Source organism: Haliotis asinina, chromosome 2, assembly GCF_037392515.1.
Source record: "Haliotis asinina isolate JCU_RB_2024 chromosome 2, JCU_Hal_asi_v2, whole genome shotgun sequence".
In the NCBI taxonomy this organism is placed as follows: domain Eukaryota; kingdom Metazoa; phylum Mollusca; class Gastropoda; order Lepetellida; family Haliotidae; genus Haliotis; species Haliotis asinina.
In genome coordinates, this window is record NC_090281.1 from 26,319,152 (window position 1) to 26,334,702 (window position 15,551).

General features: G+C 37.0%; 1 protein-coding gene across 7 annotated transcripts in view; it reads left to right on the forward strand.

Annotated features, from left to right (window-relative positions):
• Positions 1 to 13,661, forward strand: part of LOC137273489 (uncharacterized protein C1orf21 homolog) — a 71,258-nt gene extending 57,597 nt beyond the window's left edge. For all 7 annotated transcript variants that reach the window (XM_067806197.1, XM_067806201.1, XM_067806202.1 and 4 more), the window contains 5 exons: positions 1,138 to 1,332; positions 7,124 to 7,329; positions 9,547 to 9,608; positions 10,521 to 10,578; positions 11,024 to 13,661. In XM_067806197.1, the coding sequence (XP_067662298.1) occupies positions 1,194 to 1,332; positions 7,124 to 7,329; positions 9,547 to 9,608; positions 10,521 to 10,578; positions 11,024 to 11,062 (504 nt within the window). In that variant the 5' untranslated portion in view covers positions 1,138 to 1,193 and the 3' untranslated portion in view covers positions 11,063 to 13,661. The remainder of the gene's footprint in view (positions 1 to 1,137; positions 1,333 to 7,123; positions 7,330 to 9,546; positions 9,609 to 10,520; positions 10,579 to 11,023) is intronic.
• Positions 13,662 to 15,551: the final 1,890 nt, after the last annotated feature.

Below are 15,551 nucleotides of genomic sequence, written 5' to 3' on the forward strand. Positions count from 1 at the left end.
GATTTATTGGTGTATATATTTACTAACACACAACACCCTGCAATACTCTGTATTTACAACTGATTGCCAGTGGGACAAATTAGAACCTTGTATCCATCATCTGCCTTAAGACAGTCAGATTACCTACAATGTATGACTGTTGATGGATGCTGTCCTAGACCGTGCAGATAAGTGCTCAGCTATGAACAGTGTTGTTTTGCTGAATCATATGGGATTAGTTCAAGGCTGTCATGTTCTAGCTGTTTTATTGCCGATGGTGTCATAAAACAACAATGGCTCACTTTTATTCTTATTGTCCTCAGTGTGTATAGGCCAGGTATCAGCGGGTATACTGTTTATATCCTACTTCACATGCTTTCAGGTCATGATGACCTCTTCTCAGGCCAGCTCGAGATTGTAGTAGGTTACATCTACTTTTATGATGATATGAACCCAGACCTAGCTGCATTTGCGTCAAGGATTCCCTAACATTTGAAGGGCATTTGTGCTGGTATTATTTTGCCTGTTAGTATGTGACACAGGTCAGTCTCTGAACATCGGGATACATCAGATGTAATATTAGTTTGATATGGATATGTAATTGAACATAGACATCATGCTTTACATCACTATCAGGTAGATCAGTGATCTCAGATAGATTGACCATCAGCAGCATGTATAACATCAGTTACAGGAAGGGGTGGGCCTAGATTTTACGAAGCTTTCTAATGTCTAGGATGGTTGCAAGTGTTGAAAATCTGGCCCCTGTAATCAAAAACCTGCACAGGTGAAACACCGGCGATCGAATATCACTTGGCTCAGTATATGTAGCTTACTGGTTAAAGTGTTTGCTTGTCATGCTGAAGACATGGGTTCTATCAACCACATGAGTATTATGTGTGCAGTCCATTTCGTGATATTAATAGAATATTGCTGTAAGTGGCATAAAACCAAACTCACTCATTACCAAGTATGTGAGTAAATATAGGAATGACACTTGATTTTAAATATTTAAAGAAATTCTTAGCTGACCTGGCATCAAATACCGAACAAAACCTGCAAATGTTACAGAAACTTAATGGATGTCTGCAAATAATCCCTTACCACAGGCCAGTGTATTTCCTGAATCAATTTTAATTTTAAGAATTTGTTCTCCAGATTGTTGATTAGTGCGACTGTGTGTGCTGCCACCAGGGGGTGCCACTGCCGCCTCCATGTGGTTGCTACCCAAGCCTACCATGGGCTGTGGAAGGAGTAAGCATAGCTCCAAAAACAGCTCTGACGACTCCGCCGACCGAGAAGTAAAACAAGCACAGAAGCTACTCACAAAAACAGACAAGAGCAATAAAATAGGTATGTTCCAATTTTTAATATACTGATTATTGTATGATTTGTAATAAGTGGTTACATTTTTTTTTTTTTAATAATGTGGTTCTTTTGTTGTGACCTTGGAAGAACATCCATTCTGGGGCTGTTCTCTCACTACCGACTACTTAAACATAGTGTACAATTCATTTATCATACCATTGATACAGCTGGTTCAGTTCCCACTGGTTCAAACATTGTTGGACCCGTGAAGGTCCCGGGTTAGAATAGGCCTTCAGCAACCCATGCTTGCCATAAAAGGCGGCTCAGCTTGTCGTAAGAGGCGACTAACGGGATCGGGTGGTCAGGCTCGCTGACTTGGTTGACACATGTCATCGGTTCCCAATTGCGCAGATCGATGCTCATGTTGTTGATCACTGGATTGTCTGGTCCAGACTCGATTATTTACAGACCGCTGCCATATAGCTGTAATATTGCTGAGTGCGGCGTAAAACTAAACTCACTCACTCACTCACTCAAACATTGTTGACGGGATAGCATAATTAATATTGCTGAAAGCTGTCCGAAGCTTGGTGCATCACTAATATTTTTTAAAACAGATCAAAATCAGCTGGAAATGACATATTTTGACTCCGTTTGAAATATGCCAGCAACAGTCAGTATGAGATGATAACTTGAATGCAAACCTTGTGTTGAACAAGCTGTTTTAAATTGTATTGGTAACTGAAAATGTTATTTGTTCTTGTTTGTTTCAAATGTGTCATTTACCTTGGTGAATGTCGAAAAGCTACAAGTTGGTTCAGTTTTTCTGCCAGAATTAAGCAGTCATTCCTTCATGTGCCGGAAATGCTGTCCCAAGTTGTATACTGACTCCATTCATTCATTCATTCATTCATTCATTCATTCATTCATTCATTCATTCATTCATTCACAAAAATCTAAGATTTATTTGGGTTTCATTTGCATGTAAACTTTGTTCATTCACTCTTTCAAATGTTCAAATATAGACTGTCCTTGCAGATTTTTGCATCTTCGACAAAAGACACAAAAACCATTCTTCCAATTGTATTTGCAGCAGTGTATTGATTTCTTCTGACTAGACATGGGTTTTGTACTTCTATTAAATCTAAAAATAACTGAGATGTATTTCCTTGCCATTTTCATGGCTCATGGTTTCACAGATATCTTGTTTTCAAAAGTGCTGGGACAGTGATAGCCCATTCAGTTGTTCATGATCATGGAGATTGATCTACAGAGTTGTCGTGGAGATTAAACTATCAAATATGAGGGTGTCTGTGTTTGTGTCTGTGTCTGTGTCTGTGTTGGAATCTGTTTTTCTTTTGCTGTGTCTGGGTGGCGATGTTTCTGTCTGTGTGTCTGTGGTTTTTGTGTCTGTGTCTCTGTCTGTCAGTGAGTAGGGAGATAAACAGATATTTATAATGCTTGAATATGCAGCAGCATTAAAATTCCTGTCAGTCCTTAGGACCAAAGCTGACAGAAAACTGCTTGGACACACAGTTTTTGATTTCTGCAGATACTTGAGGTCAACAGCCTTTTCCTCCCCAGTAACTGAGAGGAACATTAGACACACACATTCTGATCAGGATCCACAAATGTTGTGGTTGTAGGTCCTTGAAGAGCTTGCAGCTTTTCAGGGTTTGGGGCAAACACTGGTATGGAGATCAATCTACAAGGTGTGTCTTGAAGATTAAATCAAATATCAGTTTGTTGGTATCTGCATCAGTGTCTGTGTCTGTGTCTGGTTATCTGTGACTTTGTGTGTCTGTTTATGCAGTCATATGTTACTGCGTTCATCAGTGTGTGGAGAGACAAAGTGCAAGACCAAGAGAGACTGTGGGAGAGATAGGTGTACATATGCTGTCAGGTGGGAGCAAAACCCAACTGAGGCTGATTCAGCAGAATGAAAAGGCACCTTTGAGCATTCAAACATCCTGATTTTTCCACATTCAGTGTAGCTTAGCTTCAAGCGTTTACTGCAATAGAGAAATCCTGAATTCATTGAACAAAGGTGTTCCTAGTAGAAATGCACAAATGCAAATTAATTCAAATTTTGTGATTCCCTTGGCACATTAACCTAGCCAACTCAATATTTTCTGTGAAATCAGGAGCAACAAAAGAGCTGCTGAAACATTGAAGATCACTGCTTTCTCTGAGCCACAGAAGTAACTGACAAGGATGATGTTTCAGAAAAAGCTTGGCTTTCAGGAAAGGAAATTGTTTGAAAATGATAGGAGGTGCCTTCTTGTTTGAGATCGATACACACCGACCATTATAATCAAATTGAAGAGTTTTATCTCAGGAGTATATTTGAGTTTGTCGGTGTTAAGAATCAGCAGGATGTTTATTGGAGGTGTCCTGTGTATTTTTGTCTCGTGGAGATCAGAAAGTGTCGCTGTGATGAAGTGGACATTGATTCAGCTTGGTTAGACCTGCTGTTCGGGACTGCATGACCTCTCTGTGAATATTTTGTTGTGCTACTGCAGTGCACAGGAACAACTTTTGGAAGTTCTTGACAGGCAGGTAGTAAGCCAATGTTTTCACGTATTGAGGGCTTGCCCAACTTATTTAGCAAGAATCATGTGTAAGCACTGGCTTTTTTTTTTCTCTAATAGTAGGTACACCCCTGCCTAAGGACTAGATCCTTGCAGTATTGCTGACTCGGCATAGTTTTTCATACATATATGGGGTTGATGGGGTGGCCATGTGGTTAAAGCGTTCCCTGGTCATGCCAAAGACCTGGGTTTGATTCCCCACATGGGTACATTTCTGGTGTTCCATAGCATGCTATTGCTTGAATAATGCTAAAAGTAGCATAAACATTAACTCACTCACTCATACAGATATGGTCAAGGGGTGGTAGAACAGATTTGGGTGGTTTAAACTGTTATCTCCACTTGCCTTGGTGCAGTAGGCTTCTCCAGCTTTAAGAATGTTTGCTTGTCTAACTTCAAATCAGGGTTCTGTTCTCAATGTGCAAAATTAGTTTTGACCGACTCTTACAGTCACCATCAACAAACTCAACAATTCTGTAAGTCACAGGAACTAGGTTTTATAACAACATTCCTTCACAATGTTCCTGCTCAGTTTCTTTGAAATAAAACATTAATTAGAAAAACATTATTAAAACTGACAGTGTTTGTCAGTTGTAGAAAAAACTTTTCTTTCAAAATAATCATTATGCAATATATGATGGAGAAGCTTCATGAGTTTTCATGCAAAAATACAATTCATCAGAAATATTTAGATATTAATTAGAAAATCAACACTTGTAAGGATTAAATATTCCAGACTGTCATTCTTCCGAAAGGATATTAGTCACATGCAAAGCTCATCATTCCACGTGCGATGTATTACGATTCCTGCTGTAATGGGTTCTGTGAGCACACTCTTCTGAACGCTCTAGTAAAATATGTAGCCCCAGCTGCCTGTTAGTCACTAGAAAGTTTACAGTCAAATCACCACCTCACACTAACAGTGCAGGTGCCCTAGGGTAGCCAAGTGGTTAAAGCATTTTTTTGCCATTCAAGACAGGTTAGATTCCCCACATGGGTACACTGTATGGAGCCCATTTCTGGTGTCCCTAGTCATGATATTGAATGTTTTCATTTTTTTTTTTTTATCTCTAAGATTCCGGGGGAAAAAGTCCACGTCAAATTTGTTCTGTCAGTAAATTTACAGTTATTTCATGCATTATTTTTACATTCTTGAAAGTACTTGTTTCTCTATAGGTAATCTGTAGTGCATATTTGATACATATTTTGTATTATTGTTAAGAATAATCATTTTATTGGGTGTCAGGTAAGATTTGGAGTCACGGTCAGAGGTATTAGTGAGTTTTGTCACATTGTTTGGCTTGTTTTGAATACATTTTGATGAGAAAACCCTTCTGCAGACAGCATGATAATTCTATTTATTGTACAAGAATCTTTCACACACTATTCAAACACTTAGAGAGTGTATCTATGCTCCTTTCTCTGTGCACCGCCATATGGCTGGAATATTGCTGCGTGTGGTGTAACACTAAACTCGCTCACTCACTCCTTTCTGTGACCATATCTCACAGCTTGCAAAAAAAACCATGGCGTTGTCAGTGTCTCATCTGTTCTATAACTTCATGTATATAAGCAAATGCAGTTACAGATTATAATGTACGTGTCATGTGGAAAGTAGCATGTATTTCTTTTCCATCACAAGAGGCATTTATTACTGTCAGCATATGCCAAAATATAGCATGTTGCCAACTCCATAGTTACTTATTTTTGTCATTAAAACTGTTGAGTGTTTTTAAAATTGATTTAGTTACTTTATTTAGTGTATTTACGTCTTTCAGATTTTAATATATTTACATTATGTATACTAACTAATATCAGAGCAGTCATGTGTGAATTGGTAATTGAGTACACCAGCAAGCTTGTTGATACACTACTCAGTGCTTGTCAAGAATCACACCTTTACAAGATGACTGTGTTGGTTCTTCTCTCCATGGAGAGACAGCACAAACAGCACTCACCTTGGTTCCTGTCGTGTGGAAATTAAAGACTGCATTTGTTTGGGCCAAATTATTATAAAGCTTAATACAATCTTGAAAAAGCCTGGAATTTTAGCACTTAACCTTACAATGTGTGGAAATCTGTTTTTGCCTTAAAAAGCTGTAAGAAGGCTTGAATTTTAAGTAAAAGCTTGTTGAAATGAAGATTGTATCTGCACATGTTGAATTTCAAATTATCTCATTGAAAACTGGGAATTTGGTATTCAAATTGGAAACTCTTTCAATATAACAACTGACAAGGTTATTTTATTACCAGACCGATTGAAACTGATTTACTTTTAATTCAACTCCAGTACAGTTGAATTGTCATTGTCAGTACTTTGCCCCATCCATACAGGTGCTAATTTTTCTTAATGCACCAATAACACGAGAAAAACTTGTGTTCATATTGCTGGAGTAATTATGGTCCGTGGTTAGAAAGGCCCTTTGATGTTCTAACAGCCAGGCGATATACATCGTATCATCAGCCTTTCATGCCCTAAGCAGTGTACAGGCTCTAGATGCAAATCATTTCAATATTCTCCTCAATTCTGCAAGAACAGACCTAGCATTACAATGACCCAGACAAGACTGTATAACCCAGAGTGGGGCTATTCTCAGCATAACAGAATCAATTGATACAAGATAATATTTGTTGGAGTCAGGTATTGGGATGTTGCAGTTATTAGGATGCATATGTGAAGGTAAGTTAGCTGGCATCAGAAGACGTTCGCGGGCGAAACGTTTGTCTTCATTCTACAGTATAGTTTTTATGGATTTTAAATGGTTTTTTGTTGCGTTTTCTGAGTGTGATGTTTTTGAAGTGAGACGTTTGAAGTGTGATTGTACTTCAACATATGGTGTTATTTGTGAAAAGGTTTTAAATATTTTTGGATAATGAATGACTCAGAATTATTAGTAGATCTTGTAATCCAGTAATGTTTGATTAGACATGAACTAATGGGTTGAAAGGAATGGGTAATAATTGTGGATGTATTTTGCCAGTGAACTATGTTTTGTTTTGAAGTGATGCATCATTAATTTGTGGCAGCATGCATCTCAGTACTTGCAGTTCTGCGACTTTAAACTTTGGTTTAAAGTTTGTTGCATTTTGTTAGACTGTGAAAAGAAACCTTATACATAATAAGCATAAATGAAGCTTCCAGGGTCTGATGATATAATCAGGTGATGTGTTGAAAGTGTATTTTGGGTGACCTCCACAAAATCAAGTGTTCATTATATTTCAGTAATTTGCATTCCTTGTTGCAGGCGACAAGAAGGAGAATGAGGATCCTATTCGTACCAACACGGTTAAGAATGGAGGCAGCAAGAGAGAGAGGGCGACGAGGAAACAAGAAGAAAAGCTGACATTATCCCCTCTCAAATCAGCAAACACAAACTTTGTAAATAATGGAACCGTGAATGTTTCAAATACACGAGATGTGCAAGACAGTCATAAAAGTGACAAGTTTTTGGTAAGACAGGGTTGAATAAAGCGTGAAATTTGGACATTTTACGTTACTTTCATGTTAGCCTTAGGCCATAATTGTCTGTAATTTGGACATTTTACCTTACTTTCATGTTAGCCTTAGGCCATAATTGTGTGTAATTTGCCTCGGAAGGGCTCTATATTTAGCAAAACTTGTCATGTTATGATTTTACAGGAAACTTATAATACCTTGTAGTGGGGTTTCATTAATCTCTACCGTGAAACATAACTTTCCAGGTGTAATGTAGCTGAGAATTATTTCCCTCAGGTTGTTGGTCCCACATTTGTGTGTCTTGTGTGTTTTCAACTACTTATGTGTAATGTTCATTTCTGTAGTTCCTTAAAATTGTTGATTGGGCTTTGAAATTGGACCCTAAAGAGGCCTTAAATTGGTGGCTAGTCATTAACAGAGTTTTCATGTAGCTGCCAAGATGAAAAAGTCCTAACTATTTGGTACAACTGAAAAACTGTTGAAAAGGATTATTAACATACATACTGTTTGGAGTATGAGAATGCTCACAGGTTTCACTTACGAAGTCTGTGTCTATCCTGTGTCCACTATCAAACTCAGGAAGCATGTGGTTTCCTTGTTGCTTAATGCAGCGCTCTTCAATATTAGAATTAAAAAGCGCTGGTCTTTAATAATCAAATCTAAACCAGACCATCAAGTGATCAACAGCATGAGTAGTGATCAGTGTAACTGGAATGTAATGACACGTGTTAACCAAGTTAGTGAGCCTGACCACCTGATCCCATTTGTCAGGTCTTACAACAAGCATTGGTTGCTGAAGACCAATTCTAACCTGCATGTTCATGGTAAACTCTCAAAGCAAACAAAAGGGTTTGGGGTGTTTGGAATAGTTCACTTAATCCATAACTGCTTGACTCGTGAAGGTCCAAGGGTAGAATAGGCCTTCAGCAACCAATGCTTGCCATAAAAGGCAACTATACTTGTTGTAAGGGGCGACTAACATGATCGGGTGGTCAGACTAGCTGACTTGGTTGACACGTCATTGGTTCTCAATTGTGCAGATCGATGCTCATGCAGTTGATCACTGGATTGTCTGGTCCGGATTTGATTATTTACAGACTGCCGCCATATAGCTGGAATATTGCTGAGTGCAGCATAAACCTAAACTTACTCACTCACTTACTTTCTGGCCAATGCAGACATCTAACTTTCTGTGAGGTCAATATATTATAAACAGTCATGACTTTCTGAGCAAAGTTTATTTGTGCTCTAGGATTTATTTGCTGTTCTTTCACCTGAACTTTTTTGTCCTCCATCGCAACATGTATACATGTCCCGATTCTTGTTAATGTGGTATCTCATGAACCATTGTACCCAATATTTTCAAATTTGGTGACAGCCTACATTGGGGGAATTCCCAGACACCAGTCAGTTTTGGTGACCTTGACATTATTTTTGAGGTCACCATGACACTTTGGCCACTGTTAAGGCTCTTGTTAATGCGATATCTCATGAACTATTATATACAATAGCTTCAAAATTGGTGACAGTCTACATTTGGGGATTATGCTAACAACAGTCAGTTTTGATGACCTTGACTTTGTTTTAAAGTCAATGTTATCAATATTTTATTGTTCTTTAATGGCGGGGGACATTGCCATATTTGTGGCAAACACTTGTGTTTTTTACTTTGTACATGTACATGTATTGTTTCAAAAGGATGAACACTAGAATGAACTTGAACCAGATGATATATTGTAGACTAAACCAAACTATATATAACGAATTTGAACTGGTTAAATGACAGTTGTGGTGTGGTGAAATGGAATGTAACTTCTGCATGTGTAATGTGTGGCTGCTTGTACTAGCCTGGACTTAGACTGGTTTTGTAGTGCTAGCTGACTCAGATACCTTACTGCAGTTAAGTGTGAATACCCCTCAAAGACAGATCATTCTGACTCCAAGACGACCTCTCCTTGTACCATTAATATTGAGCATCAGACAGGGACCACAAATACCATAGTTGGTACAATGCGGTAGGGGATCCAACCTGCATCCTACCCCTCTACAGGCGAATGCTCTAAACACTACACTATGGCGGCAGTCCTTAAACTAACAGTATGAGGTAAAGATATGACACTGTAATCTGGTGACATACATGTACTAACTGTGTCAATATTTCATCACATTTCTTGTAAACACACGATGAAGCAATTGTTTGGTTTGTTTCAGGAGAGTCGAACACGAACATCATTCAAGGACAGGCCAGCACCAGGCAATCCTCAAAATGTGCAGTAAGTATTGCCAATGTTGGCACAAGTTGTTGTTTGCAATCAAGAGAAGAAAATATCAGTGATGGGCATATTATGATGGCCATATTGTGTTGCAGTTGATGAAGAATGGTGATTCTTTTTTTTTCGAAGCAGAAAAATATAGATGTATAATATATGTGTATACAGTGTATAAAAATATAAATTTTACTAACAAAGTATTGGCATTGTCGCTACCATTTATGAAAATTACTCTTTTGTTCAAAGTTCTCTACTGCATTTCCATAATAACTGCCACAACATGGGGAACATGTTTTAAATGTGCAAGAATTGAATTTGCTTCCAGAGATTAAATAAAGTTCAAACATCAATATTGATAACTTACTTACTGTAATAGAAACTTCAGCTGAGTGTCGCTATATACTAAGCAGTGTAGGAAAGATGTGAAAAATTTCTACCAGTCTTGCCAAAATCTAGCCTTTCCTCCAAATATAAATACAACACCATTTCAAGACTAAAAACTGGTTTAATGCGCACACACAGAGCTTGGACTGACCTTGGAATGTTGGAGAATCTCTCCAAGTGGACTCATCTGGTTACAACATTACAAAACTAGTCTTGGGACAACTCATCAACGTCTCCATCAAGGTCTGAAAACTGACCTGACATCAGGACTCGCTAAATTACTGTCCTCCACAAAATTCACTCTTCTCGGACATTGGGACAGGCTATCTTTCCTACACTAAGTGATGTGTCCTGTACACAAAAAGTTACAGGCTGTCTCAAATGTTTTTGTGTTAGAAAGTTTTCATACAGATTGGAGTTAACTGTTTATTTGTTGTCGGGATAATTTCAGTATGGTAAGTATGGTAAACCCAGGTCATTGGTTGACATTTTTTCTGGCTTTTATCATTATTATCTTTTTTTTGTTTTCAGAAACCTTACAACTAGTCAAATAGAATTTTTCAAAATGCTGGATGAAAAAATAGAACAAGTAAGTAATACATGACTGCTTTGCCAATACCTTTTTTCTTCATCATATATATCTATTGTAGTTAAGCTACAACGGAAACTAAAACACAGGATAGTCCATGCTTAACACATTTGTGTAAATCTCTGTTCTGAGCTCTATGGTAGAATATGTGGCCTGGCAACCTTATTCAGTTACATCCTGATTTTTTGTCACTTGAGAAACTTTCTTCAAGTCATTATATAGAGTTATGCGCCTTCTGTTGTAACAGGATTCGCTTGTCATGGTTTTCACAAATCCTTTATTTGGGAGGATTGATATTGTACAAATGCTATCGTGAGTTATGACCTCATGGTTCTCCTGGTATCTCTGCTCACTTGAAGGCAGTGACCATGATTGAAATCACATTCTGATTGGCTTTAGTCCTGTTTCATTTACTCATGACAAGATTTCAACATTCTGTCTACAGGGAAGGGACTACTATGTGGAGGAATCATCTGAAGACTGACCTCAACCCTCCACCCATCTCATTGAGTAATGGACTTTCCATCCTGCCAGCTGTTCAACATTGCAACATTGTTTGACAGCGATGATACATCAATGTTACAGATTTTGGATCAACATTGTTACATCAGATACTGTTTTGACAGCCATGGTACAACAATGTTACAGAAGTGTTTCAACAATGTTGTCTTAGAAGTACAACATTGTTACATCAGATATTATGAGACTGACCTGGTAAGACAGTGTTAAAGTAGCAGTTCAACATTGTTACAGCTGTGTTACACTGTTGCATCTCCTCGACAAGTGTGGTTCTTTGCCATATGCTCCAACTCTTCTCATGTTTCCATGGACAGCATCGCTTAGCCACATGTTCTTATTCCTTGATTACTCAGACTGACTCAACAGGATGGAAGGATCGGCTTGAATGTGCTGCAAGATTGTCATCTAGATTTCTCAGGATTATGGATTGATACAAATGTACAAGTGTCCGATCTAAGCTTTGAGGCCACTGTTCCTGTGATATTAAATCCATACATTTGTATATTATCCTGAAATTCGGTAGAATAGTTCTGCAAGAATGTACTTTGTGGAACTCTTGTAGTTTTAGACAGAATATGCTGTCATGCTTTTGTTTGATTTAGATAGTTTGTATTACTGAAAACAATGTTCATTTTATGTATACAAGGGCTTAATCAAAAGGTGTGTAGAATTCAGTTATGGCAATTCATGTAGAACATTCCAAGTACCTACTGTCAGCTGCAGGACTGGGCCAAAATGTTTTAAGCTCTCTTAGTACCATGATCATCGTAAGTTATGTTAATGTATGGCACTTACGATTATCTTAGTGCTAAGAGAGCTTCGAAAATCTACGCCCTTGAGTAATAACTTTATTGTTAGCTGTAATTCTGTACCAGACCAGCCTTGGTGCTTGTGTACATTTTATTTGTAACACTATAGTGATTGGTCTGTCTTCTCCCGGAGTGGTCAGTTAGTTAGTGTTTAGACATACACTAGTCGGGTTTAAGTGTACACAAAGACCTGGGTTTGATATCCCACATGGGTACAATGTGTGAAGCCCATTTCTGGTGTCCTCCTGCCTTGATATTGCGAGAGGTGATGTAAAACAAAACTGGCCCACTCTCCAGGTGATTGATCTTTGGAAATTGTTTGTGATAACTTGATGCTGAATGAAGAGTTTAAATCAGAATGACAAGGCAACAAATATTATCTAATTTTTTAACAAGTAACTGTAAATAGTAGGATACCATAACACAACCAAAATATTATGATGTAGACCATACACAAACGAAAGAGATTTGGTTTCTAATTAAAATACAAATAATACATGGTTGCTGGTTCTGTCCAAGTCTCTGTTGCCTGTAGATTGTCAACTGATTTAGGGTTTTGTGAACCTTGGAAAGGGGGTTCGTTCCACCTATCCACTTGTAACAAACTACATTGTATTTGTTTTTTTATTGATGAATTTTTTTACATTACTTACAAAACCTTAACATAAAACAAAACTTTTAATGAGTCTGGCCCTAACACAAACCAAAGCACCTTCTCTCCAAAAATTCAGCTAATGGATAAGTGTTTGTTGGCTGCCATTTAGCAAACCTGAGTTTATCACTCCCAAATATATTTTCTCTGAGGTATTTGACATTTTATCGGATGTTCGGATGATAATGGCAAAATGATATATATATACCCTGTGAACAAATTCTTCAGACATGAATTATGCACACCAATACAATAAATGTTGTTTTGTTCAATTTATTAAAAAAAAAAAAAAATTGACATTTCTCTGAAGATTGAAGGACAAAACTAAAGGGTGATAGATACAGATATCAACATCTTCATTGGTTGAGTGTCATTCCATTGCTATTTAATCTATATTGATATGTGATATAATTTATCGCCCATTGCCACAGGGGGAGGTAACTCCTTTGATATTAGGGTTTTGTTTGAAGCATCTGTTAGATACAGCAGATTGGTATGATGAGAAGTTTGTTTCTGTTGCTTCACACAAGCATTATAGGTTAGATGTGCACTATCATTTCCCAGACTCATTCTTTTAATGATGGTAAACAAACAAGACCATTATCAGTGTGGATAGAACCTTTTTTACATATATGCCTTATTAAATACTTTATAGACTCAAGATTGGTTATGGTGCGATGTTCAGGCACATCTCCTTCAAATAATTAAGGTGACAAGCACGCGAACATTCTGTTGGAAAGGTAATATGCCACACAACTGACAGGAAAATCATACGATGTTTTCAGTACATTTTCTGGAATTTCATGTTCAAGCCAAGGAGGACCTTGGTTTCCAAACTATTTTCAAGGTTGATTTGTGAATTACAATTTCATCTAAACTTGAAATAATGAACTAAAGAATGAAATACAAATAAAAACAAAAATACAGATGAAAATAGAAGAAAACATCTTTTTGCTCCTACATGTATTATTCTTGACTTAAATTGTCAGTATTTTAATTCTAACAGACAAAAAATGATGTTGATAAAATTTTAGTCCACATAACACTTTTATATCACCCTACTGAGAACCAAAGGAGTTGTATTTCAAATGAAAAAGTAAAAATGTCATCAATTTGCAGTGTACAGCATAATATTTCTTTGTATGAGAACTAACATGTTCTTTTATGTACATGTAGTTTTACAGAATGTGATAACATACAATCAAAGAAAGTATCATTCAGCTACATTTCAATTTAGTATCGATATTATTTATTGGAATTGAAGCAATATTTTTTGTTCCCTTACTTATTTTCATACACATATGAAAATATTTTTGTGTGTGAAAAAATCATGTGACTACATGCTTTGATTTACTTCTGTTGAGATGTGTCCTCATATTAAAAAAATAAACCAATCACATAAGGTATTTCTGCCAAAACAAAGAGGTTTTGAACTGTTTTGCATAATATGAAGCTGGGTATTAAACTGGTATTCTGCTGGATCAAGTGATATTAAACACAAGTATTGCTACAATGTACCTAGACAGCTTCATTCATTGGACCACTAGTATACTGCAGAGTGATAAGTGGGAATACACCAGGATATATTGTGTTTATCGTCTATGCATGTCATAAAGCTGTCATACTCTATGGCAGCTGATGACCAATGTCTTACACAGTGTAGGAATGAAATAAAACTGGAAGGAGCTCTGGTTGTTTGTCTGTACATACAATCATTCAGATAAGGTCAGCAGTTTGATTCCTACATGTGTATTGTAGGCAGCAATTAAACTGAGCTGTTGCATGATTTCATCCCTGATGGCAAAGTGGACAGTCCTTTTGCATATAACATGGCACACGATTTTGATGAAACCTTTTCTTAATAGTGATGCCATAAAATCATCTAATGTGACAGACAAATTTACTTGTGATATCATTGAATCCTCCAAAAACTAGAAGACCTGGAGCTCTTTGCTGTCATGAAGCAACCTTTGCTTAGGTAATATGACCTCCCAGTCTTTAACGTTGCACTAAGGTTACCTTAGTGACTTATAATCACCTTAGTACTGATCTATGGATGTTAAGAAGCATAACAGCAGTGAATGTAAGATGAAAAATTTTGATACGGTATACTGATTGTGTCAAAGTCATTGATTGTGATATTCTTACTGAAATGAGTGTACACAAAAATAATGTCTGAGGATGAGCAGTGAATGTTCAATAACAGTAACTGATACGATAACTTATTGTCCATTTCCAGATGTGGTGAGATATAGCAGTTACTAATCAAGATGGCAATATAGGAATAATACTTTAGTAATATACCATTTAAAAAAGTAGGGGATATTGGATTTACAACAAGGGAAAATGTGACAATTTATTCCTTTCCTTGGGAAATGTTTCATTTGTATGGATATACAATGTATATGTTACTTTTTCTTATATGCATTGGCTTGTGGTATGCTTGCATAATCTAATATTCCCTACTTTTTTTTAATGGTAGAGAATGTACATATTTTAACATGCAAGTAAACATCTGGGCATGTGCAGCTTAGGTTATAAGGATTGATGGGTGATTCACTGTGGCTGACAGCTCATGTATTAGGTTATATGCTCCATCTACAAGCTGTCTGCAACACTGTTGTACACTTGTATCTTACTCATAGGCATAGTGTTAGCAACTGTGCTAAAACGCTGCAGAATTGCAGACATCAGGTTTCATGTATTCATTAATATTCATTGAATAATCGCATGAGTCATACATAATGGATGTATAATTTTGAAATGTCCACTATTGCTGTAAGTAGTTATTGCAAAAACTGGAGACATTTTATTGTCAAGGGCTATATGCTGTGGTCAGGCTGGGATTAGCTTGATCAGGATACAAGTTGCTAATGGATACTCATAGAATTAAGTGTAATTATTTATTCAAAATTGCTTTTAACATTTTTTATAGTTATTCAGTCAAGTTTGATATTAATGAAGCCTACAAATGTCCCATGAGTGAAATCCGG